General features: G+C 39.1%; 2 protein-coding genes and 1 long non-coding RNA gene across 4 annotated transcripts; all 3 read right to left on the bottom strand.

The window, feature by feature from the left end:
- Positions 1 to 1,796: 1,796 nt before the first annotated feature.
- LOC111226419 lies at positions 1,797 to 11,722 on the bottom strand. The gene is made up of 8 exons (XM_022751552.1): positions 11,555 to 11,722; positions 9,914 to 10,234; positions 9,508 to 9,765; positions 9,275 to 9,406; positions 7,780 to 8,100; positions 3,649 to 3,906; positions 3,356 to 3,490; positions 1,797 to 2,923 (listed from the first exon to the last, which is right to left on the bottom strand). Exons 1-8 carry the CDS (start codon positions 11,601 to 11,603, stop codon positions 2,733 to 2,735), a joined length of 1,665 nt encoding a protein of 554 aa, XP_022607273.1. The 5' UTR covers positions 11,604 to 11,722; the 3' UTR covers positions 1,797 to 2,732.
- LOC111226422 lies at positions 6,143 to 7,610 on the bottom strand. The gene is made up of 2 exons (XR_002665305.1): positions 7,373 to 7,610; positions 6,143 to 7,034 (listed from the first exon to the last, which is right to left on the bottom strand). It is a non-coding gene; the product is annotated as an uncharacterized LOC111226422 (long non-coding RNA).
- Positions 11,723 to 19,261: 7,539 nt separating the features above from the next.
- Positions 19,262 to 23,305, bottom strand: arsi (arylsulfatase family member I). Of its 2 annotated transcripts, XM_022751658.1 has the most exons (3): positions 23,299 to 23,305; positions 21,646 to 21,946; positions 19,262 to 20,660 (listed from the first exon to the last, which is right to left on the bottom strand). In XM_022751658.1, the coding sequence occupies exons 1-3, from the start codon at positions 23,303 to 23,305 to the stop codon at positions 19,262 to 19,264; spliced, it is 1,707 nt and encodes a 568-aa protein (XP_022607379.1). The 2 variants fall into 2 exon arrangements, with proteins under 2 accessions (XP_022607379.1, XP_022607378.1); XM_022751657.1 differs by lacking the exon at positions 23,299 to 23,305 and having other exon boundaries at positions 21,646 to 21,959.
- Between the last annotated feature and the right edge of the window lie 1,869 nt (positions 23,306 to 25,174).

Here is a 25,174-nt window from a genome sequence, read left to right as displayed (position 1 = left end):
TGAATCATAATTAACAGCCTGAGGTTCTGTCTCAACCTCTCAAACTGCCCTAAACCCACCAGTTGGTCATTGTTACAACGCCATGATGAGCACATAAAAGTTATTTAGACACCAAACAATCAATACGTGAAATCTTCAGATATTTAAAAAAAAAAAAGAACAAAGTTAAAATTTCAGATAAATGTGTGAAAAATTCTGTGAAGGACATCAACGTGTTTGCATTGGATTTACATAATGGAGAATAATGTTCAGCCAACTGAGGAAATTGTTTTTAGATGAACAGACACCACTGAAGTGTGAATGGTTACATACTTGAAAACACATTGTCTGTAAAATAAGGATTAGGATCCACTAAAATAGAGTTGAAAAAATTGAAACTGATGTGAACATGAATTAGAATTTTTATAATATGATTTTGAACATTTGATTACTGCAGTAATAATTATTGTAATATCCTTTTTTTTTTACACACCTTGAACCTCTAGACGGAGTGGTAAAACAGCAATCGACAACATCAGACTTTATTATTGGACAGTTCATTCCTTTGTTGCCTTTTTTTACAATACTTGCCCTACTATCCTCATAGACCACCTAAACTCTCCTGCTCTTGACGAACTGAGAAAAGCAATATTCTGACATCAAACTGAGATGGGTCAAACTGAGAGTTGAACTTTGAGCAGGGGCGCCGCCAGGGATTTTGGGCCCAATGAAAAAATATCCCATTGGGCCCCCTCCCCAAAGGTAAATAAAAAAAAAAAAATATTTTTTTTTTTTGGGAGGCCCCCTGTCAGTCATGGGCCTTTAGAATCATCCTAACTTTTCCCCCCTTTATGGCGCCCCTGACTTTGAGGCTGCTTATTCATACAAAAAAATAGCTACAAGCCAGTTTAACAAATCCAAGTCTCTGCTTATCAGTGGTCTTCACAGCTGCCAGCTATATTTGAAATGTATTATTTCCAGTGCTAAACTTCTGCAACCTTACAAACCAAAACATCTTGTCACAAAAAGCTTCCTGGAGACATTTGTTTATGTCATTTTTGGTTTGGGTTTTTTTTTGCTCTGCCAGTCACTTCATGTCAAAGGAAGAAGATTATTCAGCTCAGTTGGTCATTTCAGTTCCTCATTTGCAGTGGAGATACACACACAAGATGCTCAAACATCACACCTCACTTCACACTCTTCTCTTTTCTCACATTGGTCTGAGCCTCATGTCGTTTCTCTGTAATGTTCCTGTTTGATGCTCACCAGTTAAATATATCATGTCGTCCTCCGCCCTCTCTCTCTCTCCCTTTGTCGTCGCCTTAGATTAGGTCGCCCTCTACTGGCAGCTTGTTTGAAGGCAAATGGCTTGAAATATTCAAAGACTTGACACATTGCACTTGTAGCAATAAAGCAGCATTTTTCACATGCAGTATCTAGAGAAGCAGACTGTTTCAGAGAAGCCTCTGAAGGCCGTATCAGCAAAATGAATGAATGTACTGCTAATGCAAAAATTGTTTTAATGATAATTATGTTTTCTGATGTTTGCGTGTTCTCAACAGAGAGTTTCACTGAATACAGAGTCATCTGTGAGCAACAGTGGCACCTCTGTAAACCAGCAGAGGGAAACCTCACACCTCCTACAACTGAAAATGAGTCTGGAAGTTTTACTTGGTTCTCTGCAGTCATTAAAGGTGCAGTCCGTGATCAAACTGTCAGCAAAACAGGAGCTTGGCTAAACTGAGTGACGACAAATCAAACATTAGTGACTGACTGACAAGTTTTTAATACACAACAAAATTAAAAAGCTTGCTTTTTAATGCTTTAAACGGTTTTATACAATTAATGTTTGAAAATTTGGGAGAAAAACACAAAACCATTATCTACATAACTCCATCATTTCTGAGTTATGTACTTTAAGCATATGTGTGAATATACCTGTAATTTATGATGGTGTAAAAAAAAAAACACACAATCTTAAAAAACATATTTTGATGCAAAATCACTAAGCCAAGCACCTGTACACACGTGAAAACCGCCTATTTCCAAAACATCAACTTTTCTTTTATAAGTAAATTCTGCTATTTGTGTTTTGTGACAGTTCCTTTTTCAGATAATCCACTGTGTTGCAAAACGGTTGATTTACATGAAGAAGTGAAAGAGTTATGTTCTCAACCCATCAAGCAACATTTAATCCTTCAGTTTAACTGAAAAAATCTAAATCACCAAGTCTGTATATACATTGTTTTCACTGTACAGTGATGAAATGGAAAAGTGATATTTCCATATCAATCATTTGCAACTGGCATCAAAATGAGTTTCACTGCTAACGTGATGCTTTAAGTTTTACAGTGTCACATTTTGCTTCAGGACAAACAGGTTTTTACATCAGCTGATATTCACATTTACTATTAATTGTTTTAATCTTTATGTACTGTCATTTAATTCAGCAGAAATGAAAGAAAACGTTTTGTATAGATCAACTGTACATTTACCACTAATGTTTTCTCTGCTCTGTGATCACAGCTGCAGCTGTGGACCTCTGGATGTTTTATCACTCTCCAAAGGCAGTGGTGCAGTGAAAATGGAAAAGCAGTCACAGTGAGCTGCTAAACTATCAACACAACAGTCAGATGTAGTTTTATGGAGAATGAAAACACAGAGAATTTTCACTCTCAATGATTATTTCACACCCACGAAGACATGAGCCAACACAGCAAGAGAGACGACACTAAACTGTTCATTTCAGAAAGTTAAAGTTCATATGCGGAATTTCTCATTTCAACCATCAAAACAGAGTTGTCCGGATATTCTGGCGTTGGTGGGATGGCAGAGCCCTCAGATTTCTCCGATTTCTTTTTCTTCCAAATAAAATAGACGGTGATCCCAATGATTGAAAGAATTGCCACAGATGCTCTCAAAGCACATATGAGCAGGGAGTTATCTGTTTTAATAAAGAGACACAAAAATCATGTCAGTCAGGGCTGTGACACAAGAGTCAAATTTAAAATCCCACTTCATACTGTTTTAAAATGAAAAAGCTGCATGTTTAATGGAAGAATCAGTGATGATTGACCATTATGTATTCTTCTTCTCTGCCCTCTGAACTTGTCACTCTGTCCCCCAGTAGGTTGTGAAGTACAGTGGTTAGTGAACAACGACATTTTTATGCAATTTATTTTTACAGATTAATCCCAGGTTGACTTGCTGAACATACATAAGGTAAACTCTCATGTGTGTTTACACTTGGATGAGAGATAGCTCCCTGTGTTGATAGAGCTACAGTTAAAATGTACTGTGGGTCGTCTGTGCTGGAGAAATCCAGACTGATAGAAAGGTGTGTTGTGAGTGGAGGACACAAAGTCCATTTCCTTACCCACAGTGGAGGGCTCCACTTCTGTGACCGTGGTAGGGACTGTTGTCGACTCAATACACAGTGTGTTATTGGCTGCAAACACCCACTGTGATATGTGCGTCCCATCACATAATGTACAGTTTATGAAGATGAAGCCTACAGGAAAGAAACAAATCAACCATGAATGATGTACAGAGTGACCATAATCATCAGTGTCAGCATCATCAAGCTGTTTTTAACCCACAGTGCAGACGCCTTGATTTCTGTGATTGTGGTAGGGGCTGTTCTATTGTTTTCCAGACGTTCTCACTCACCACAGTTAGATATCGTCTCGTCTTTGGAGACATGGCTGACATTATTCTTGACTGAGCAGACCAGACGTCCTGAGACGTGTTGTTTCAGAGTGATGTTGTTAGTCTCATGATTTCCAGAGAGGAGTTCAGTGTGTGTCAGTGTGCGTCCACCCAGAGTCCAGCTGTACTGAGGACTGTCCCCTCCCTCAGAGGAGCAGGACGCCCTCATCTCTCCCTGGGACAGACACTCAGTGACCAGCCGGACAGAGGACACAGGAGCTGAGGAAACACACTCACTGGTTTATGTTGCTATCAATAGGTTTAAAATACAGATATGTGGAGACTATGAGATATATGTAGTTTATCTGTAGAATATGAGATATATCAATATTACTAAATTCTCCAGTAGGCAAAAAAAGTTATTTACCTTGAATGAACAACTGTAGAGTCCAATGACCTAAACTGTGTCCACTGGAATCAAATGTTTCTAGGGTATATTCACCACCATCAGTCCTGCTCAGGTTATTGATCCTAAATGTTCCATTACTGGGAGTAAAGAAGGATCTGTCTGCTATCAGATTAGAGTCAATCCTATTCTTTTTCCCACTTAATATTATTGTTGTGTTGAATTTCCATTGGTATTTAATTATTTCTGAGGCGCTGTCCATCAGCCGGAGGACCACAGTTCCTCCCAAAGCTCCATAACACTGAGCTCCATCCTGTCTGCCGTCACAGTAGATTTCCACACCTGGAAAAAGATGTAAACAACTTTTATCTTTTTATCTTTACAAAATGAATGACAATAAGAATGAAATATTGTAAAATCAGTATTGGGCAGTAGTACTAGTTTAACTATACTTCTTAGTAGTGTGGTGGTAATGTTGCTGTCGTCTGAATCAAATAGATTTTCCATAGCAAAGCTCTTTTATTGATCAAGTATTGATCAGTGAGATGGCATTGATTTGCCTTGAAGTTTGTTCAATTTAAAACAACTACTACTGATGTAGTAGCCTAAACTACTTTTGCCATGTTGGTGTAGTTTAGCTTGCTACATTTCTCTGTGGACCACAGCTGGAGAACAGGCAGCTGAGATTTACACAGGTCTGTTTGGCCTTTAAAATTCCCTGAGACTGACTCCTGATATTTTCACATCCTAATCTTTGGTACGTTAGAGTTGTGCCACTGTTAAAAATTAAATTAAAATGTTCTCACATTCTGTGATTTGTGTCCAAGTTTCTTACAATTCCATTTGCTTTTACAGACTCCACAAATTAAATTTAACCCACAGAAAGTTTTCAGTTTGTTGCAACATTGAAGCATTAAGGCTACTGGCAGTTGAACACAGATCTAACCCATCACTAAACAATGTGTTTTGCTTCATTTCATGGGCCATGGTGTGACAATAATCCCTGAAATCCTAGTTCCCAGCTCAGTTTTGAATTTATTCATTTTTAAATCCTTTACTTACTACTTTACTACTTACTTTCCATTCTGGAATCAGTGCGGTTATTGAGTATGATTGATCTCATGGCTGCATAAAATCAACAGTAATGATTGTTTAACACAAAATGTCTTTTTCACACAATATACCAAATCCAATATTAATATCTCAAATAGTGAACAAGCTCACCATGAGAGACTTCAAGCAGCATCAGCAACAGTCCAAACACAGCTTCCATGTCTCCTCAGTGTTCGGCCCATACAGCTGACACCGACCAGTCAGAACTGACTCCTGTTAGTGATCAGCATCAAAACAGAAGCTGTGGAACTGTTATGTGTGGAGGTGAAAAGGGAAATGAATTGAACATAGTCACTACCTAGAAACTAATTTAAGCCCAAGAAAGAAACGCACGTTGTCTTCTTCCTGCAGATGCTGACTTTACGTCCTCAGTTCTCTCATTTCTCTAATTGTTGTTCCTCTATTTTTCTGTGTTTAATTTACAGTACCATCAAACACATATTGATATGTCTATGACAACTCTAACTTCTATACACTTAGAGGCCACTTTATTAGGTTCACCTGTAAAACATAAAGTAATCCAATACAGTAACCCTGCCATGACATCTGTCTTTGTGACACTCATAATGGACGGTTTTTGATGACATTGTCATAAACGTGTAAACCTTATCATATGTTTATACTGAGGTCACAGTTACTAGCGGTGTTGTACTGGACTGCATTATATTGAAAGAAGGATGTCAAAGCAACAGAAAACTTATTAAACAGTGGCCCGATGGGTGAACACAATGCAAAAGCCACAACACAAATGTAAAAGCCACAAGTCATGTTGTGGCTTTTGCATCTGTGTTGACCCGTGGGCCACCGTATGATATGGTTCAATGATCTTTTTACCTGGATTTAATCTTTAGCATGAAAGTGTTTATCTATTTCTGCATGGTCTGGAATAAAATGAAACTCAGCTGTTTTTAAAGGTACAATCTGTGATTATCAAGACACATGGTCGATTGACTGACTGATAGCTTTAATTAAGAAAACAAAACACTATAAAACAACTAAATTTAAGCTTTTAATGTTAAAATCTTTTAAAAGTTTGTTTACATCAGTGATGTTTATAAACATGGAAGTGAAACAGAACTTTTTCCCAAATATGATCCAGTGAAAAACAAAATAATGAATTACATCATTCACTTGGCTAAGTCAAACACTTCAGTTACATTAATGAATATACAAAACACATCATATATATAATGTTTATACATTTTTAAAAAGTGAAAAAAAAACAACAATTGCAATATAGCAGTGAGAAAAAACAACATGAAAATCTACATTAAACTAATTTCCAAATAACATCACAAGTTGCATTTCTAATGTGACAATACAAGCTTTATTTACACTTTAATTACGCATTTTGCTTCTGGATAAACTGATTCACTGATTCTTACAGCTGAAAGTTGTTACTAATACATTTAGCGCTAAAGTGTCTGTGATTGTACTGTAACACTTAATTCAACACTTAATATTGTTAATATACTATTTAAATTAGCGACAAAAGTCTTCTGATAATAGGCAGGTAGTATGTGGGACTCCACTGATCATTTTCACGTGTTTCATGTGTCCTTTTGCTTTGATTCATTCTCTGTTACAGATGTCATGATATCACTTTCATTAAGTCAACAACCAGTGATGTGACAAGGTGAAAATGTCTGAGGTCTCCACCTGTGATCTTAGAAGTAGAGATGAACTGCATAACCAAAATGTTAATGATCAGATCAACTCCTCAATTCAACCACCGAAAAGGAGTTCTCTGAATACTCCATTGCTCGTGGTGTGGCAGGCACTTTGGTTTTCTTGTATTTCCTCATCTTCAAATGAAAAAACATGGCAATCCCAACCACTGAAAGAACTGCCACAGCGAAGAGCAAACCACATATGAGCAGGGAGGGATCTGTTCAAACAAGAGGCACAAAGACCAATTGTTAGATATTAGCACAATCACAGCAAAGTTCATGTTAAAGGGATTCTATGATGCCAGTGTCCAGACCCATGGTGGAGGTCTCAGTTGCTGTGACTGATAAAGATGTCAATATCTATTGATAGTGACATTGTAATAATGACAATAGATTGTGTGAGGCTGTTGCTTCATTGATTAACAAGGCATTACTTACATTACTGAATTATTTAAGCAAGAAAACAAATCAATTACGGTTAAGTTGCAGTGTGATTATAATCATCAGTGTTGTGATGATCAATATCAAGTTGTACTCTTGTGATGGTCTGTCTCACCTTTACAGGTAGATATCGTCTCCTCTTTGGAGACACTACTGATGTGATTCCTGACTGAGCAGACCAGACGTCCTGAGACGTGTTGTTTCAGAGTGATGTTGTTAGTCTCATGATTTCCAGAGAGGAGCTCAGTGTGTGTCAGTGTGCGTCCACCCAGAGTCCAGCTGTACTGAGGACTGTCCCCTCCCTCAGAGGAGCAGGACACTCTCATCAATCCCTGGGACAGACACTCAGTGACCAGCCGGACGTGACACAGGAGCTGAGGAAACACACTCACTGGTTTATGTTGCTATCAATAGGTTTAAAATACAGATATGTGGAGACTATGAGATATATGTAGTTTATCTGTAGAATATGAGATGTATCAATATTACTAAATTCTCCAGTAGGCAAAAAAAGTTATTTACCTTGAATGAACAACTGTAGAGTCCAATGACCTAAACTGTGTCCACTGGAATCAAATGTTTCTAGGGTATATTCACCACCATCAGTCCTGCTCAGGTTATTGATCCTAAATGTTCCATTACTGGGAGTAAAGAAGGATCTGTCTGCTATCAGATTAGAGTCAATCCTATTCTTTTTCCCACTTAATATTACTGTTGTGTTGAATTTCCATTGGTATTTAGTTATTTCTGACAAGCTGTCTATCAGCCGGAGGACCACAGTTCCTCCCATAGCTCCATAACACTGAGCTCCATCCTGTCTGCCGTCACAGTAGATTTCCACACCTGGAGAAGAGAGAATTGAAAAATTAGATGTATTTTTTTTATAAACTAAAAATAAAAAAATGAAAAAAGTTGTGAATACAACACTGATATATCTTCACCTTTTAAGTGGATATGGTGAACTTTTTAGCAAACAGTTGCTTATTTACACATAAGGAAAATCATCAAAAACTATTCATTAATGCGTCTGATCACCTGGCCAATGTAAGTACAATATTTACTCTTTTTTAGCTCTGTACCTCTAGCTCTCTACCAACTGCTGAGGGAAATGTTTGACTCTTTAGCTGCTAAATGCTCCGCTACGTTCACCAATAGCTAAATGTCTGTCTGTTGTTTGATGCTGAGTTGGTAGTGTACAGTGGGTACTTAAAGCTTCTCTGAAAACAGCTGCCTGCTGTGCCTGAAAACAATGTCCTGAAAGTGGTGAGAATGAACAAAACAGTAAAGTCGTGGCTGAACAGCTAAACAGTGAGCTGAATCTCTCTGTAAAGCTCTGTAGAGTTGAAGGGAGCTGCAGATTCAGGCGATAATTCACTGTAGGTTCATAACTATGACCGACACCTTTCACATTGTCAAATAGTTTTCACACTGTCATTTGATATATTGGTTATTGCTGGTTTAATCATTTGAATTGAAGAAAAGTTAGATCTGCTCATGACAATGTAAAATACAAGATTTGGACAATAGTTGTTCAAAAGGTTGTGTGAATCACAAAAGAATTTCCTCCTTGTCACTAAACTTTTTTACATTGGGTGACAATTTTTTTACGATACATATGTCAAAATAATTTAATTTAAAATTTCATACAAAAATTTAAAATCCCACTTCATACTGTTTTAAAATGAAAAAGCTGCATGTTTAATGGAAGAATCAGTGATGATTGACCATTATGTATTCTTCTTCTCTGCCCTCTGAACTTGTCACTCTGTCCCCCAGTAGGTTGTGAAGTACAGTGGTTAGTGAACAACGACATTTTTATGCAATTTATTTTTTACAGATTAATCCCAGGTTGACTTGCTGAACATACATAAGGTAAACTCTCATGTGTGTTTACACTTGGATGAGAGATAGCTCCCTGTGTTGATAGAGCTACAGTTAAAATGTACCGTGGGTCGTCTGTGCTGGAGAAATCCAGACTGATAGAAAGGTGTGATGTGAGTGGAGTCCATTTCCTTACCCACAGTGGAGGGCTCCACTTCTGTGACCGTGGTAGGGGCTGTTGTCGACTCAATACACAGTGTGTTATTGGCTGCAAACACCCACTGTGATATGCGCCTCCCATTAGAGGTGCAATTAATGAAGATGAAGCCTTATGGGAAAGAAACAGATTAACCATGACTGATGTACAGAGTGACCGTAATCATCAGTGTCAATATCAACAAACTGTTTTCATCTCATGTTCTCACTCACCACAGTTAGATATCGTCTCCTCTTTGGAGACATGACTGACATTATTCTTGACTGAGCAGACCAGACGTGCTGAGACGTGTTGTTTCAGAGTGATGTTGTTAGTCTCATGATTTCCAGAGAGGAGCTCAGTGCGTGTCAGTGTGCGTCCACCCAGAGTCCAGCTGTACTGAGGACTGTCCCCTCCCTCAGAGGAGCAGGACGCCCTCATCTCTCCCTGGGACAGACACTCAGTGACCAGCCGGACAGAGGACACAGGAGCTGAGGAAACACACTCACTGGTTTATGTTGCTATCAATAGGTATAAAATACAGCTATGTGGAGACTATGAGATATATGTAGTTTATCTGTAGAATATGAGATATATCAATATTACTAAATTCTCCAGTAGGCAAAAAAAGTTATTTACCTTGAATGAACAACTGTAGAGTCTGAGGCTTTGAACCGTGTCCACTGGAATCAAATGTTTCTAGGGTATATTCACCACCATCAGCCCTGCTCAGGTTATTGATCCTAAATGTTCCATAACTGGGAGTAAAGAAGGATCTGTCTGCTCTCAGATTAGAGTCAATCCTATTCTTTTTCCCACTTAATATTATTGTTGTGTTGAATTTCCATTGGTATCTAGTTATTTCTGAGGCGCTGGCTATCAGCCGGAGGACCACAGTTCCTCCCAAAGCTCCATAACACTGAGCTCCATCCTGTCTGCCGTCACAGTAGATTTCCACACCTGATATTAAGAAAAAAACAATTTTTATCATTCCAATTCTTAATGAAATGAGAGAACTTTGAAATGTTTATGAATGGGCAATTATGTTAAAGTTTTAAATCAAAAACATAAATAGTATGTTTTCTGCGTCTGTCTCTTTCTGACTACCAGTACCTTAAAATATGCAAACAGCAGTAATTCATTGGCAGCTCAGTATTACACAGGTCTGTGACTGGTGAACAATTTTGGTTTAGCTACTTTACTATAACATTTTCTGTCAAACATTCTGTGTTTAAGTAAAGTTAACTACAGTCATTGACACTTGTGTTGTTGAGTGCACATTTATCTTTAAATTTTAATGAAGTTCCAGAAACCTACCAAAAATAACAAATTATACTTTAGGCTGTGTTTTAGATTTTATCTTTAAACAAAGATACAACCATAAAAACATGGTGTCTCAGGTCTCAATGTTTCCTCAGAAGTATCACGCAGTGAACTTTAAAGCAACTTGTAGGAAGTCAAATTGGATTAATTAATGAACTTGAGTGAAATTTGATATGAAAAATTTGAAAAAAAAAATAAAGATCAAACTTCAATTGTGTAAACTGTTTCATTTCACAGTCTCTCATTATGCAGACAAGAACGACTTCTTGTGCAATAGAGCCATGAAATATGACTGCAAATCATTGCACTTAACAACTCGCACACAAACGTGAAGCCCCTCCCCTTAGCAGTGTCTTTAGTTATTGAATATTTGTATTTGTGTTGTGACAGTGTGTTATTATGATTCGGCATTAGCTTTATCTTGCTATCCTCCTTTTCATGTACAGTAATTAAAATAAAATAAGACATACATCTTTTTGCTTTTTGGCCTTATATCACAGATTCAACCAGAATCATTACAGACATTAATGAGTAAGTCACTGTCAAGAGTTTTATCAAATGTCAATTTGAAGTATGTGCTTAAAATGTTCTTTTTCTTGTGCTCTTGTGTATCTTTTGTATCTGTCATTTGTATCTGAGTTTCAATTTTATTTATTAAAAAAAAACAGCTAACAATGGTAAAGTTAATTTCTTATTTAAAAAAAGTCATCCACAAACAGTCACTGAAAATTAAACAAAAGAAAGCTTTCACTTTTATTCTGCATCGTTATAGATTTATGCCAGTCAATTGCAGTTAAAAGTTAAAATAACATAATTATATTTAATTCATTTCCATGTCACGATGCTTGAATGAATTTGGTCCCAGCGAGGGTCAATGTTTGAGCTCCATAACACATCACTGGAGATGCAGACAGACTTAATCCAGTAAATTGTGTTGAAAAAATCTGAGCAGCTCACCATGAGAGACTCCGAGCAGCATCAGCAACAGTCCAACCACAGCTTTCATGTCTCCTCACTGTTCAGCCTCTGTTGACCCCATCAGCAGCTTTCAGACAAACTCCTCTTCTTCACCTAAGTGCCAACATGCACATCCAACACTGATCAGTCTGAAATGTGACCTGTCAGCTGTAGATACAAAGTTCTGAGAATTGAGCAGGTTATTTTTGTATTTGAGAGGGGGAAGAGGAAGTGGCTATCAGTACATGCAGTTTGTGGTGCAAGAAACAAGTTAACACATATGACACCACTACAGACAACACATACAAAAATACAATATGGCTGACTTTTGCACTGTATCCAACTAACTGAAAAAGTGAAAATCAACATCATCTAATGAAACTTAGGTAAACAATGTTTTAGCAGGGCAGTTGATGTTGTGTTCATACCCAGAATGCTTGTGTGCACCGTATGAGGCCAGTTTGACAGAGTAAAGTCTCATGTCCATCATCAAGCCATACATAATTTGAGCAAGTACCAAATTTATGTTGGGAACATGATGACTAGATGCTCAAATTATTCTCCATGGACTTCAAAGAAAGTGAAAGAAAACTGAGGCACAGCCCGTAAACAGATGCCCATGTCCAGAATCTTAGCAGAGGTTGTGACATGTTTTCTGAAGTTCCATGTGTAAACATGACATGTTAGGTTGCAGCATAATATATGAGAAAGGATTGCGTTACATTCAGCTGTGTGGGAAGTGAAAAAATGTTTGCGTAAAACTGTCAAAATACAGTATTAACCACAGACACATCTTTCCCCACAAAGATCTTCTCTTTTATTCTACTATTCCTGTTATTTACATTCTGCCTGTTGTAATTCATCCAAATTTAGATCCATGGACATAGAGTCCCACAATGAAAGCATTTGGACAGTGTTCATGTGTGCACAGTGTTGAATCTCTCTTTATTCAAAGTGATACTGGACAAAGTGAGACACCAGTATAATCAAGAACAGAAGAGGTTCAAGATTTCATTTTAGTTTTACAACGATTAACTTTCAACTCTTCTACACAGAAAATCACGTTATTAAAAACAAGTGTCTCCACTGCTAAGACATACAGTATACACGATGAAGCACATTTCTCATATCCACCCTGAAAACTTAACACAAACCTACACTTAAAAGCGAACATAGAGTAAACAAATGTTATTTAACCATGAGATAATGTAAGTGAACCCAAACACAGCCTGCATATGTTGTCACAACACTATGTGTTTAATTGGCTTCGGTATCAACTAATACCAGTCGGACAGACGCGCTTTAGAAATAAATTACTTTAGTCACTTTACCTCCTGATAGTCTTCGATAGATATAATCTTCAGTACAAGCACTAACATCGTAGTCAGTAATGTTTTCTGTTGCTGTTAAAAGTTTGTTTACATCAATAAAACGTTTTATGACGATCAATAATAGTGATTCTTAATTCCATAAAGCCTTTGCCATTGTCTACATCCTCCCATTATGTAAAACTTCCAGTCACAAAATCATATTCAAATCTCTATTGATAAATATGACAAATTGAACATGAACATTCGACTTCCATATGTATCAAATGTTTAACCTGTGTAAACAGACCACTGATATTGAAGTGAAGTAAAAAGAAAAAAATAACCCTGTGTTTGAAAAAAAGAAAAGAGATCAAAAGTACAAAGATTCACACCACTTTATTCTGATCACTGACCTCACAAATATGGTTACACAGCTGCTGCAGCTGTTATACTAATATTAGATCAACATGAAGGACATAACATTTCACCATTGTTACACAAGTGTTTTCTATTCAAAATCTTTTTCAGTGTTAATGCCAAATACAAAAAGAAAACTCCACAGTCTTTTCCAGCTCTTAACTTATGCTAAAAGTCCTGTTTGCTGTTGGCTCTTGGAGACATTAGATCACTGTCGGCTGATAATGATCCACAGGTGAGTTCATCAAAGTCCAAACTCATTATGAATATGTTCGTTCTCCGTTATATCCCCGAGTCTGCAGAAAAGAAAAGAAAAGAAAAGAATTCAGCACTTAAAGCAGCTGTATTTCACCAAAATATTATGGTATTGACTGATATGCTGTCATTATTTATTGACCTTTTTTGATCACATGCAAGCCTATTAAGTCTTACCTGACTTCTTACGACACTTGCACACACAGCAAGAAACAGTAAAAATCAGTAGCAGTAGAATACCCACTCCAACCAAGACTGGCATCAGGATGGAAAAAGCGTGTTCTAGAAAGAAGAGGCCACACTGTTAATTATATATAATATATTCACTTCCTGTATATGACTTAGAGGTAAAAATCTGTGTGTTTTTATATATATCACATTTTGTTCACCAGGCAATGAGAGCAAAAACTAAGATGACAAAGGTACACACCCTGCAGTTTCACACAACCACATCAACCACCATTATACAATAAATAAAGCATCCAGTTGTGTTTAAGTGCTCCATAAACAGATCCAAATACAAGTATCAAGGAGCTCCATTTGGCAGACTGTCATACATCAACTCAGACTAAAACATCAAAACAGTTTGATCTGAGATCTACAGCTGTTGCTTTATGATATGCTGTTCAGTCAGAGAAACCTACGTCAACAAATTGACCATTTATAGAAAATGGTTATACAGTTAGGTGTGATTGAAAAGTCCCTGCCCCCCTTAATGAACACATGAACATTAAATCTTAGTTAAAGCAACAATACAAAATATGGAGGAGGTTGGGGTGGTGGAGAGAGTGTATGAGGCATGAGCGTAACCAGCAGAGTAACAGTGATAAGCGTCAGGTAATAATGTCCAACACAGGATACGTGTATGAGTATAACTATGACTGGACATTGCTAGCTACACACATGTGAATGAGTCAATCATTGTAAAGCATGCTGCAGTCACCTGGAGCACAGTCAGCCTACATATAGGCGTGACTTGAGTGCTCTGCCTGAACCAAGGTTGTGCTTAATTTCAAGCTTTGATTTTTATTCTCAGAGAAATCTGAGAATAAAGTGCAAGACAAATTTGACATGTACAAAGCCAAACATACAAACAAACATGAAACTATAGCAAATGCACCTTCCACTCCTTAGTTAGTAAAAAAATTGTCATGGGCAAAATTCATATTAAAAAGAAAACATACACACACACACACACACACACACACACACAAGGTGACAAATACCGAAACCTCCCGTTAAACCACAGCCATTTCCTGTGAATGTACCCCACAAGCGCCCCTTCTTCACACCATCTTTCATCAGTGCTAAATAAAGCTCACATAGAAATAATCTGTGACCGAACAGAAAGCATGGTTATACTTTAATAACTTTTTATGTAGATTTTGATTCATATACATCGCTGATAAAAAGAGAAAAGGTCACCAGACAGAGGAAGTAACAGCTCTCAGAAGTGGTAGTTTTTGAAAGTAACTGTACAGCCTTGAGTGTTCATACTCAATGAACTGAAAACAGTCTATGATTGATGTTGATGAATTCTACATTCTTAGGTTTTCGTTCTTACATCGCAGACATTGGCAGATTGTGTTTTGTATTTTCATGATGGTGAAGCGATAATGAACTGTTTTTATACTTGCCTTCAACATCCAGTTGAACATCAATCTTTCTCACGAGGACTCCTTTTGAATCAAACACCTCCATGATGTACTGACCAGAATCATTCTTCTCCATGTTTGTCATCATGAATGTCCCGTTGTTGATGAAAAACTCTGTTCTGTTGCTAAATATTTTGTTTATTGTCAGCTTTTCATTCTTCAGGGTGAACACACTGATAGATCCACTGGGAAGCTGTTTCTTACACCACACCTGATGGCCGCTGGCATTGGTTATCACTTGGATACTCACAGATCCTCCAGGAGTGACAGAGCACAGATATGTGTTCTGGGTGCTATTACATCTAGTCTCAGCAACTGAAAGAAAGGTGAGAAAGATATATTCACAAGAATATACTAATCAGCTTAAATGAGTTTAATGCTTTAATGCTCTTTCAATGGGTTTGCGAAATGTTTAATTTGCTTATTTCTTTAATGATGAGGATCTTACCATGAGTTACACCTGCTAACATCACAAGAAAAATTAGAACTTTCTCCATACTCTGTCATCCAGAACCTTTACCTAAAAAAAATCCAAAGAAATGATGAACTCGGCACAAATAAAACTCTAACAACTGACATAAATCAATGAGGAACCACAGCTGAAAGGTTGTGCCAGATACTGAAAGGAAACATTAAATGGGTGTTGGTTTGGTAGAGGAGTTGAAAGGCAGGAAATAAAGTAACCGCCTCACTTCTCCATGCAAGCATGAACTTATGACCGCATGTTGTTATGAAGGTATCTCAGGAAATGTCTATAGTGGAATATTTTCATGCCTCTGTTGAAATCATGTGAAACTGAATCTCAAGACTGCATTAGGTAACATTGTGTGAGAGGGATTTCAGCTCAAGCATGTTTCAACATGTTTTACCGCTACTGCAAAGACAGTTTTATTTTTGTTTTTTCTTCTTGTTTCTTGTCCCCCAAAAACTGGAAGTGAAATTATACCTATACACGCATATGTGAGTGACTGCAGGAGACAAAAAGCAACAGTTTAAGTGTCACTAATAAAAATCAGCCCAATGATAAGACTTGTAATTTACACAAGATACCAGAGATCTGTTACTGCTCTGTAATAATTCAATTCATTATGGTCAGAATTTAAATTTTACAGTCCATCTGAATTTCAGATAGACTGAAATCATCACAAGACATAAGGTTTAAATTCATTTTTTAGTTTCATGATGGCCCCCCCTTTTGCATTAATTCTCAATGAAATGCCGTTGGGGTAGCCATCTACTTCATGGTCTACACAGATGGAGATCTTTTGATCAAAAGCCAATCAAATATTGCGTAAAGCGTTCTGTCATGGAAAGAGCAGAGCAGGTGGTCACACTGAGCCACACAGCAGCCAACACAAGAGCCACACACTCTGCACAACAATGCAAATTAGCTTTCTACATGATTGCTGATTCGAATCACTTCATTCAGTTCAAAGAGCAATGTGAACAATGTGGTTCACTGAAGCACAAAAGCACTTCAGTCAGCACAGCTGCAGGTGAGAGTAAAAGTCAAAATATTGACATCTTGTAATATTGACTCAGAATAAATCTTTTATGTTTTATCTCATAATTTAAATTTTTTTATCTCATAATTTTTACTCAGTCAAAAGTTTGACTTTTTATCTCATGAACTTGGCGTTTTATCTCATTTGGTATATCTATCTATCCAGAACAAATCTCGAACTCCTGAACCTTATTGAACAAGCAACCAAATATTCACTGTTAACATCAGTTTGCCGTTACTCAAATTTCCGTCGTCAAACCCTGAACCTGCATGGAGTTAGAATGTATTCTGATTTTTATGATAAGTACATTGAAATGGCCCAGAGCGAACTGACAGGGAGGTTGGTGACTTTTTCCTGTCAGTTTTCTCACTTTCCAAAGAGTTGTAAGATGAAAGACTTACCTGAGGAAAGGTCGTGAAATCCAATGAAACCCGAGCAGATCACACACAGTGCAATTTACGATTTTCGGTGGGATTTTCAGTGGGTGTCAGTGAGTGATATATCCACAGCACAGTAAAGCGCAGTTAAACACTGTGGTCAAACCGAAGGAAAAGGAGCATGTCTGATGTTTGTTCAAAGATTTTGATAATAGAAAACCATTAATGCATTTTTAAAAAAACACATTGACATTATTTTAGACAGCAAAGAGGGATAACTATTCAACACAACAACAAAAGTAGGTTACAGATTCTTATTTTTTTGGCCTGTTATGGATGCTTTTTCTTTCTGCTTAAATGGGTTCATCACTATGAGCAACAACTTTCACGTTATATATAATCATTTGATCTATTGTTCATACAAGTATTGATTAGTGCAGCTTTAAAAGGAAGGTGATGATGCTGATTTAAATGCCAGTAACTCTCCTGATGCCACACACCTTAGTTGTCTTTGATTTACACTTGATGGTTTCTCATTTAAATTTCTGTTGACCTCATGCACATCACATCCACATTGCACATCAGTAAGCGAGCATCATCTATCATCCCTGTAGTATATTTAGTAGGTTTCTATTTGTAGCTATTCTATTATTTAACTTTTGAACAGCCACGCCTCAATTTGTCTATACTTAAGTTGGTCTTAACTTACCCTCATTGTTTTCTTTGACTTCCCAGTGCAAGGTTGCTGTGGATCACATCTGGTCAGGCCTGTGCAAAAAGATCCCACGAAAGCAGAGCAGATGAATAGAGGAAGTGGCCAACCGGACTATACCAAGTTTCTGCCACATCATGGGGGGAAAGTGGGATTTTTAGTTTAGACAATATTAGTTTTTTTATGTTTTTGTTTTGAGTTCTAAATTACTTAAACTGACATAGTAACTATGTTGTGTTCACCTCTTTTATGGACTCACAATGCTGCGTCCACAATTTGGGGACATGGTTTGCGCGAAGGTCTTTAAAAGGTGACACACTTGCCTGTACTTTCTCCAAATAACTGCCTGCCTGGACATTTTTCACAAAACACAATGTTATTATTGGTGTCTCAACAATTGCGTTCTCCTGCCAATGGCAATCCAATCTGCTGAGGTTAACATGAAATGTGACTGATTGAATGGACAACATAACCGCAGAAGAGTTAATTAGACAGAATGCTATCCAATATGTTTTGTTGTGAGGGAATGAAGCAAGGCAGAAATTAGCATCAGTGCTTCCAAAGCCACAAGCTTATTGACTCTGCTCTCTTTCCACTCGCAAGATGCCTTTTACTAATCCCCTTGACAGTAATAAGTTATTATTAAATAGTGGTGACAAACGCCTAAATGCACGTTGCTTTCATCAAACGCCCTTAAGCTCATTTAACTAGAAAGGCTCATGCCTGGCGACAGGATTTGACATGCAAAGGATGGAAGAAGAAGAACGTCTTCGTGTGATGTTTGGAGAGTCATTAAACTGAATGATGACATATTGAAAAAGGTGATTGGTATAATCAGAGTCAGAGTGTTAAATAAACCCAGGAAATACTTTAGTTTTCTTGCTGCTTTTTGTAACCAGTAAGAAAACTAATAATTTTCCTATTATTCCTCTATTTTAAAATGTGTACATGATAAAAAGGTGAAGCTGAGAAAGAGTTTGAGTTAAAGAAATAAAGCTTGCAATGAATGTCACATTGACATAGAGGTAGTTGTCATTTATATTAATCATAGTTACAAATGGTTGCAGATGATTTCCGCATGTCACCTTGTCAAATACAGCAATTCTGATTTTATAAAACAATCTTATCTTATATGTCTCTCTCTCTTGGGAGGACCGTCTCTTTTATGCTAGTAAGACACATTTGCTTACATACTTGTATCATCTGGTAAAATGGAGTCAGCTCACGTTTTTTCTGTTTGTAGTTTTCAATTTAGGGGCAAACTTTTTTTTTTTTTATTCAAATGGATACAAACCAGTTGAATAATGAATACTTTCAGTGGACTGAACATATACCTCCATCTACAACTCAATAACTGCAGCTGGATCTTGCATATTCACTGTCAGTGAAAACAAAAACCCAACTTGAAAACATCCTCGATATAAACGTTGTCTTTCAGAAGTGTCTCTTCTGAATCTTTTTTCAGTCATGTCCTTTCTATATCCTGTTGGACATGATCCTAGTGTTGAGTCTCCTGAAAAACGACCTGCTTTTGGACTGTTTGAGCTTCTTCTTCCAATCCTTGTTCTTTTTCTGGTAAACACTGTCCCAGCTGTCCTCCTCCTCATCTCCCACCCAGGGGACCCAGGCACCTCCATTCAGGACTGGGTCAGCCCGTGGGTCCTCTGATGGATACCTTACCGGCACCGCAGTGCGGTTGTAGTACACCAGTCTGGCTAAAAGCTCTTTGACAACATCTGGTCTCTGCTCAGAGAGGTCAAAACGTTCGTAAGGGTCTCCGGAGATGTTGAAAAGCCACACTGATTTCCGAGGCTGAGTGTGGCGCTCTAGGTTCCACCAGCCATTGGGAAAACCTGGAAGGATCTGTGGCGGGGTCCAGTCTCCATAACCAGGGTCTCCTGTCAGAAGTTTCCAGTCTCCAGCTCGGATGGAGGCCTGAACGGCTGTGTTCCAAATCCCATATCCTTTCTGCAGGGAGCCACTGCGTGCATGGTTATAGAGAGGGTCGATGTTGTGGAGGATTTCCAATCTTGGTGACTCTTTACCTTCACTGATGGCTTCCCAAACATTATACCCATCCACCCCCTCTGTCAGGGACTCATTGCCACCTGCTAGTCCCACCAGTGTGGGATACCAGTCAGTAATGTGCACCAAGGCTTTGCTCACCCTCCGCTTCCTCCTCAGCAGAGGACTGTGGACAAACCCCAGACCCCGGACGCCACCTTCCCAGTAGGTGCCTTTACGTCCTCTGAGGGGCCAGTTACTGCCACCAGACAAAGGCTGGCCACCGTTGTCAGTAGAGAAGATGATGACGCTGTTCTGGTAGTAACCGTACTTGCGGAGAGCATATGTTATATTTCGAACTGCCTCGTCTACAGCTGACACCATAGCAGCATACTTCCTGCGTGCCACATTTTCCAGCCCACGGTAAGGGTAGATGTACTCCCGTGGAGACTGCAGGGGTGTGTGAACAGCTTGGAAGGAGAGGAAGATGAACAGCGGCTGGGACTGAGGATCGTGGGTTGCCAGGATCTTGCGGACTCTCTGCGTGTACAAATGGGTGGAGTATTTGCCCCTCTGGCCCCAGGCGACCGCTTCCCCTTCATGGAGGTCAAAGCCACACAGCCCAGGGCCGTCACAGGAATCATAAGTGTAGTAGTTCACACTGCCCGTTAAGGAGCCGAAGTAGGTGTCGAAGCCACGGCGAGTGGGCAAACACTCCTTCTTGTAGAAGCCCAGGTGCCACTTGCCGACCATGTGGGTGGAGTAGCCGAGCTCCTGCAGCCTCTGGGGGAGGGTGACCTGGTCAAAGGGCAGGCAGTTGGGCTGGCGGGGCCGGATGATGGAGTGCTGCAGGCCAGTGTGAATTTGGTACCTGTAGAATTAATGGTTAAGAAAACTGTCAGACTAATGTGTTATCAATAATCCAATCCAACAGATAGTAAACTGAGTAAGAGGCAAGAGGAGGAAAGAAAAGGACTGAATAAAGGTTTCCTCCCTCAGCTGGATGTGTGGTCAACAGTGTTTGATGAAGATGAGGCCACATACAGCGCTGTGGAAAATGGCTTTATATGTTTTGTTTTTTCTCTGAGCCCTGAGCTACGAGTTTTCTTTTACAGCATCTGTCTTGGCCTAACCTCCTTATGCCATCTGGGCCCAGATGTTTCTGTGAGAAATATTTAGTCAAAACTTTCATATAATTCTCAAATCCTATATTCTGGCTGATGCTATAGGTTTGAAACACTGATTTCCATTCAAAATTAAAGTCATTCTGCTTTTACAGAAAACTGAATGTAATTCATATCTCAGTGGAAATGTTTTATAATAATATAGTAATTATCAACTATTAATATAGTAATAATAATAATTTTTCTGGAGTGAAACCATTTCCTGAAAAATGTAGTATATATGAATATGAGGTTCTTTTACACCTTTGCAGGTATATGGGTTTAAAGGCAAAATAAATGATCAAGCTCCTTTCATTTTATCAGAAAAATGAATAAGAGTGCACTAAACTGAACTTAAACTGAAGTTTATTTATCAGTAACGCTGGGACACAGTCCAAAAGACAAGCCTACTTTTGTTTGTATAATACATTCATCGATATTTACTTTTACTCTTTGAGGCATGAAGCACAGTATCCCAAAACTATCTACATAAAATGTTACGAGTGCTTTTGGTTCTGCACACCCCTTTCCATTCACTCAAATCTTATAGCTAACAAAAACATATACATGTAGGCCTATTAAAATACATGGAGCCTAATCATTTCATTTCATCAGTGTTTTTATTTAAGAAATGATGGTCCAGACTCACAACAAGAGAAAATCCAGTGTCAAGTCTGAGGTATAACACTTTACCTGCCGGTGATGAGTTGACTTCGGGACGGGGTGCAGATGGGCTGGATGTAATAGTTCTCCAGCTTCACTCCGTCCGCGGCCAGTTTATCCAGCGCCGGTGTCCTGATGTCAGAGCTGTGATAGCCGATGTCGTTGAATCCCTGATCGTCTGTCATGATGAAAATGATGTGAGGAGGCTGAGGGGTGGAAGACCTGTCTCCAAAAATTTGGTCGGGCTCGTTTTCCACCTGGTTAGGACTCATCGTATCCCAGGTCAGGTACCCGAGGCTGAGCAGGCTCATCATGGAGAAACCGGTCAGAGCTGTCGTTGCCATGGTTTCTGTCTCACTTTATATTTGTCAAACTAGCTTGTATTTAGTATGTTGTCACTAAATCATTGTGGAGTGGGGCTCGGGATGAAAAATATCCTCACTGCTTCTATGGCAGTAAAGCAAATCCTGGACCTCAACGCGCACTACACCTCCATCCTTACTCTCTCCAGACTGTTTCAGCCTCTTTGAAAGCATTTCACTTTCCCTAGTGGTCCCATTAACCCCGCCCATTTGCCTAGCCGCCTCACTGAAATAACATCAGCCCCCCCAGCACCACCACCCAAAAACACACACAGAAATGTTTCTACTACAGCCAGGTGTTTATGGTGAGTTTACATCTCACATTAGTAGGCACTGATATTTGTGCTAAAATTGGATAATATTCTGCAATATCCTACATGTGATGAATGTAGTTCTGTCACATTTCGCTCCCTTCAGCGTAAAGGCAGCTTTCAAAATGCTAAATCAGCCAAAAGAGTCACATCATTCACCCTCCTCTTCATTTCCACTATTTCATGGTCATTTGATTTCAGTGAACCGTACTGTCAACTTTACAAATGACTACAAAGCAGGAAGAAATCATTCCCATTTGACCTGGTTTAGCTGTGGACGACAGAGGCTCTACAGAGAGACCCTCACTCAGAAAAACACGGTGTGTGGGGGAGATTTGAGTCTCGGGGCGGTTGTGGGGCCCTACAGACACAATCACAGACACTGTTCCACGCTGCACTCCACTGCGCTCTCAAACACTCTCTTATTATTCCTGCTGTTTTATGAGTATTGCAGACCCGAGGAGAGAGACAGAGCAGACTTACCAGACTCTGATAACATCTCCAACCAGGCGTCAAAGAACCACTTTACAAATCATCCAGTGGGTCAACAGAAAGCAGCGGGACTGCACAGCCTCAGCCACAGCTACTTGTTGCTCCACGGCATCTTGTCTGTAGACCTTCATCACGCTGCTGATTCGCTTTGACTGGGGAGTCAGTGAAGGTCTGTGGAGAGCTGCACAAGGTAGAAAATAGTGAATGACCAAAACAAAGAGTGATTTCAATTGTATCAATTACAAAGGAAGATATCACAACATTTAAGGCAAGTGTACTCCATCAGAACTGCTTGTCAGATAGTGAAACAGATTTGGACCCCCCCCCCCTGTTGTACATGTTGTCAAAGTTGAGAAAAATTCTGGCATGCAAGTCTTTCCTCCAGGACCTAGCAAAGCGTGCTACTAGCACAATCTCTACATGGGATAAAACATCACACTGTCGTGCTCAGCTCATATTCTGATTCCCGATGTCCCCCGTGCCTGTTGGATTGGGCTGTTATCAGGCTGATATTATACCATGCATAAGATACTGTTTCAATTGTGTAAGAGGCCCTAATATTTACATCTTCTGTATATTCACTATGTCACAATTTTTTTGTCTTTAAAATTTAAATCTTTTGAATAGCTCAAGGTCATTGAGGTGAAACATGGCCCGCACACAGAAATAAGATCCGTCGACATCAGGAGTTGGTCAACACACTGGAAGGTAAAACATCACACCTTGCGAAATGTTGATACTGGGACTTGTGGGCGTGGAGGTCACCGCACAGCCAAAGGAAGTATGAGCCTCCCGTAAAGGGGTATGAAGCTGCGGGCTGGGGATGTTTGCCCAGCAGCAGCAGCAGAAGCAGCAGCAGCAGCGGCAGAGGCATCTTTGGAGCTTCTGAGTCTAAGGCAGGTCAAGCCAGGAAAGAGAGAGAAGAAAAAAAAATTGAGGTGCACCTGGAGTTTTACACCATCCTGTTTATTTATGTAGTTTTCCTAGAGGGAGCGGCTTGGACAGCTGAAGGTGTTCGCAAAAGCCCCAACAAAAATCAGAGAGCTGTTGTGCAATCACACTGAGGGACGGGATAATGTTGATCATAGTAAGTTTACGATATGTCACAGATAGGAGACGGGACAGTCAGGGTTGTCCCCAAGTGACCCTGTGTGTGTGTGTGTGTGTGTGTGTGTGTGTGTGTGTGTGTGTGTGTGTGTGCGTGTGTACGTGTGTGTATGTGCGTGTGTGTGTGTGTGTGTATTGCCAGGAAATTAAGAGTCCTCATGTCTTTGGGCAGCCACTCTGATGAGATGTGACTCATCTGTTTTCTGTTGGTCAGAGGTGTAACTGCTGCAGCTCACCGGGTCAACAACAGTCCTACTCACAACCAACACCACAACACACACCTATCAACTCAAACATGCGCATATATTAACACAAGCATGTGCCCACATACTCATCATACTCCAAAGTCTGAAAGATGTTAATAGGTTGATACCACAGATATGTTACAGTTACACCACACGTTTACTAATCCTTTTATCCTTTTTTGAACTGTCATTTTGCCAAAATAAAGAATTCAACCATTAACCAAGAAATGGTTTGATGACAGTATTTATGGAAACAGCAACCTTACAATACACCACGAGTGGAGTTTTCTTTGACCCCCCCCCCCCCCCAAGATGTTCAACAAACACCATACTTGGTTTCTGGAGGTTATTTTCAGTTATTTGTTTGCCATAACTTGGTTCACGCTGCTGCTGCTGCTCCATGTCAAAATAACCTAAAAATAAAAGGTATGTTAATTTTTTTGCATTCTTGTGAACCGCAGCTGTCTACCTGCAGAAACAGCTTGATTCAAACACAGTGAGTGGTCAGGTCAGGTTAAAGTTAGTCACACAGCTTTAATAACTACTCACACATCACATTCTCAAACTCTTACTCCACTGCTCTTTTCATCCTTTCACCCGTTTGATCCCTCTCCTCTGCTGTCCCAAGTGTAACTGTTTAAAATGATGAATGTTTTCAGACCACTTTCCTCCTAATGGTTACATATCATTGGGACGTTTTCAGAGTGAGGTTTTGAGAGGAAAAATTATCTCTCTAAATGGAAATTTAAAAATGTGACGGTCGCCTTGAACTCAAGCTACTTGGTAAAGGCTCAGAGTTGCAAGTATTTGTGCTGTGAACATCTGTGGTGTCTTTGTTGGTTTTTCATTACCCACCTAATATGTCCAATTTCTTCCAGAGCTTGTGAACACAACAGAGTGTCGTGGAACATCGTAAATTTAACAACACCTCCTTTTTTCTACTGCTTAATTAAAAGCGGATATATAAAAACACAATCAAAGTGCGGTTTCATTCGGAAGGAGTTCATTACTTGCCTCATTCATGAAGTTAGTACAAGAGGTA

The sequence above is a fragment of the Seriola dumerili genome, unplaced genomic scaffold (assembly GCF_002260705.1).
Source record: "Seriola dumerili isolate Sdu_G_001 unplaced genomic scaffold, Sdu_1.0 BDQW01000160.1, whole genome shotgun sequence".
In the NCBI taxonomy this organism is placed as follows: Eukaryota; Metazoa; Chordata; class Actinopteri; order Carangiformes; family Carangidae; genus Seriola; species Seriola dumerili.
Note: the sequence above shows the minus strand (reverse complement) of the source record. Positions and strands in the feature narration are given on the sequence as shown.

What these genes read in the sequence shown, in the direction of transcription:
- LOC111226419 (XM_022751552.1), bottom strand. Translation starts at nt 11,603, where the DNA reads ATGAAAGCTGTGGTTGGACTGTTGCTGATGCTGCTCGGAGTCTCTCAT. An exon ending in TCTACAGTTGTTCATTCAAG is followed by an intron (nt 3,907 to 7,779) that starts GTAAATAACTTT and finishes GTGTTTCCTCAG; the next exon opens with CTCCTGTGTCCTCTGTCCGG. An exon ending in CGAGACGATATCTAACTGTG is followed by an intron (nt 3,491 to 3,648) that starts GTGAGTGAGAAC and finishes TCTTTCCTGTAG; the next exon opens with GCTTCATCTTCATAAACTGT.
- arsi (XM_022751657.1), bottom strand. Translation starts at nt 21,959, where the DNA reads ATGGCAACGACAGCTCTGACCGGTTTCTCCATGATGAGCCTGCTCAGC. An exon ending in AGTCAACTCATCACCGGCAG is followed by an intron (nt 20,661 to 21,645) that starts GTAAAGTGTTAT and finishes TTAATTCTACAG; the next exon opens with GTACCAAATTCACACTGGCC.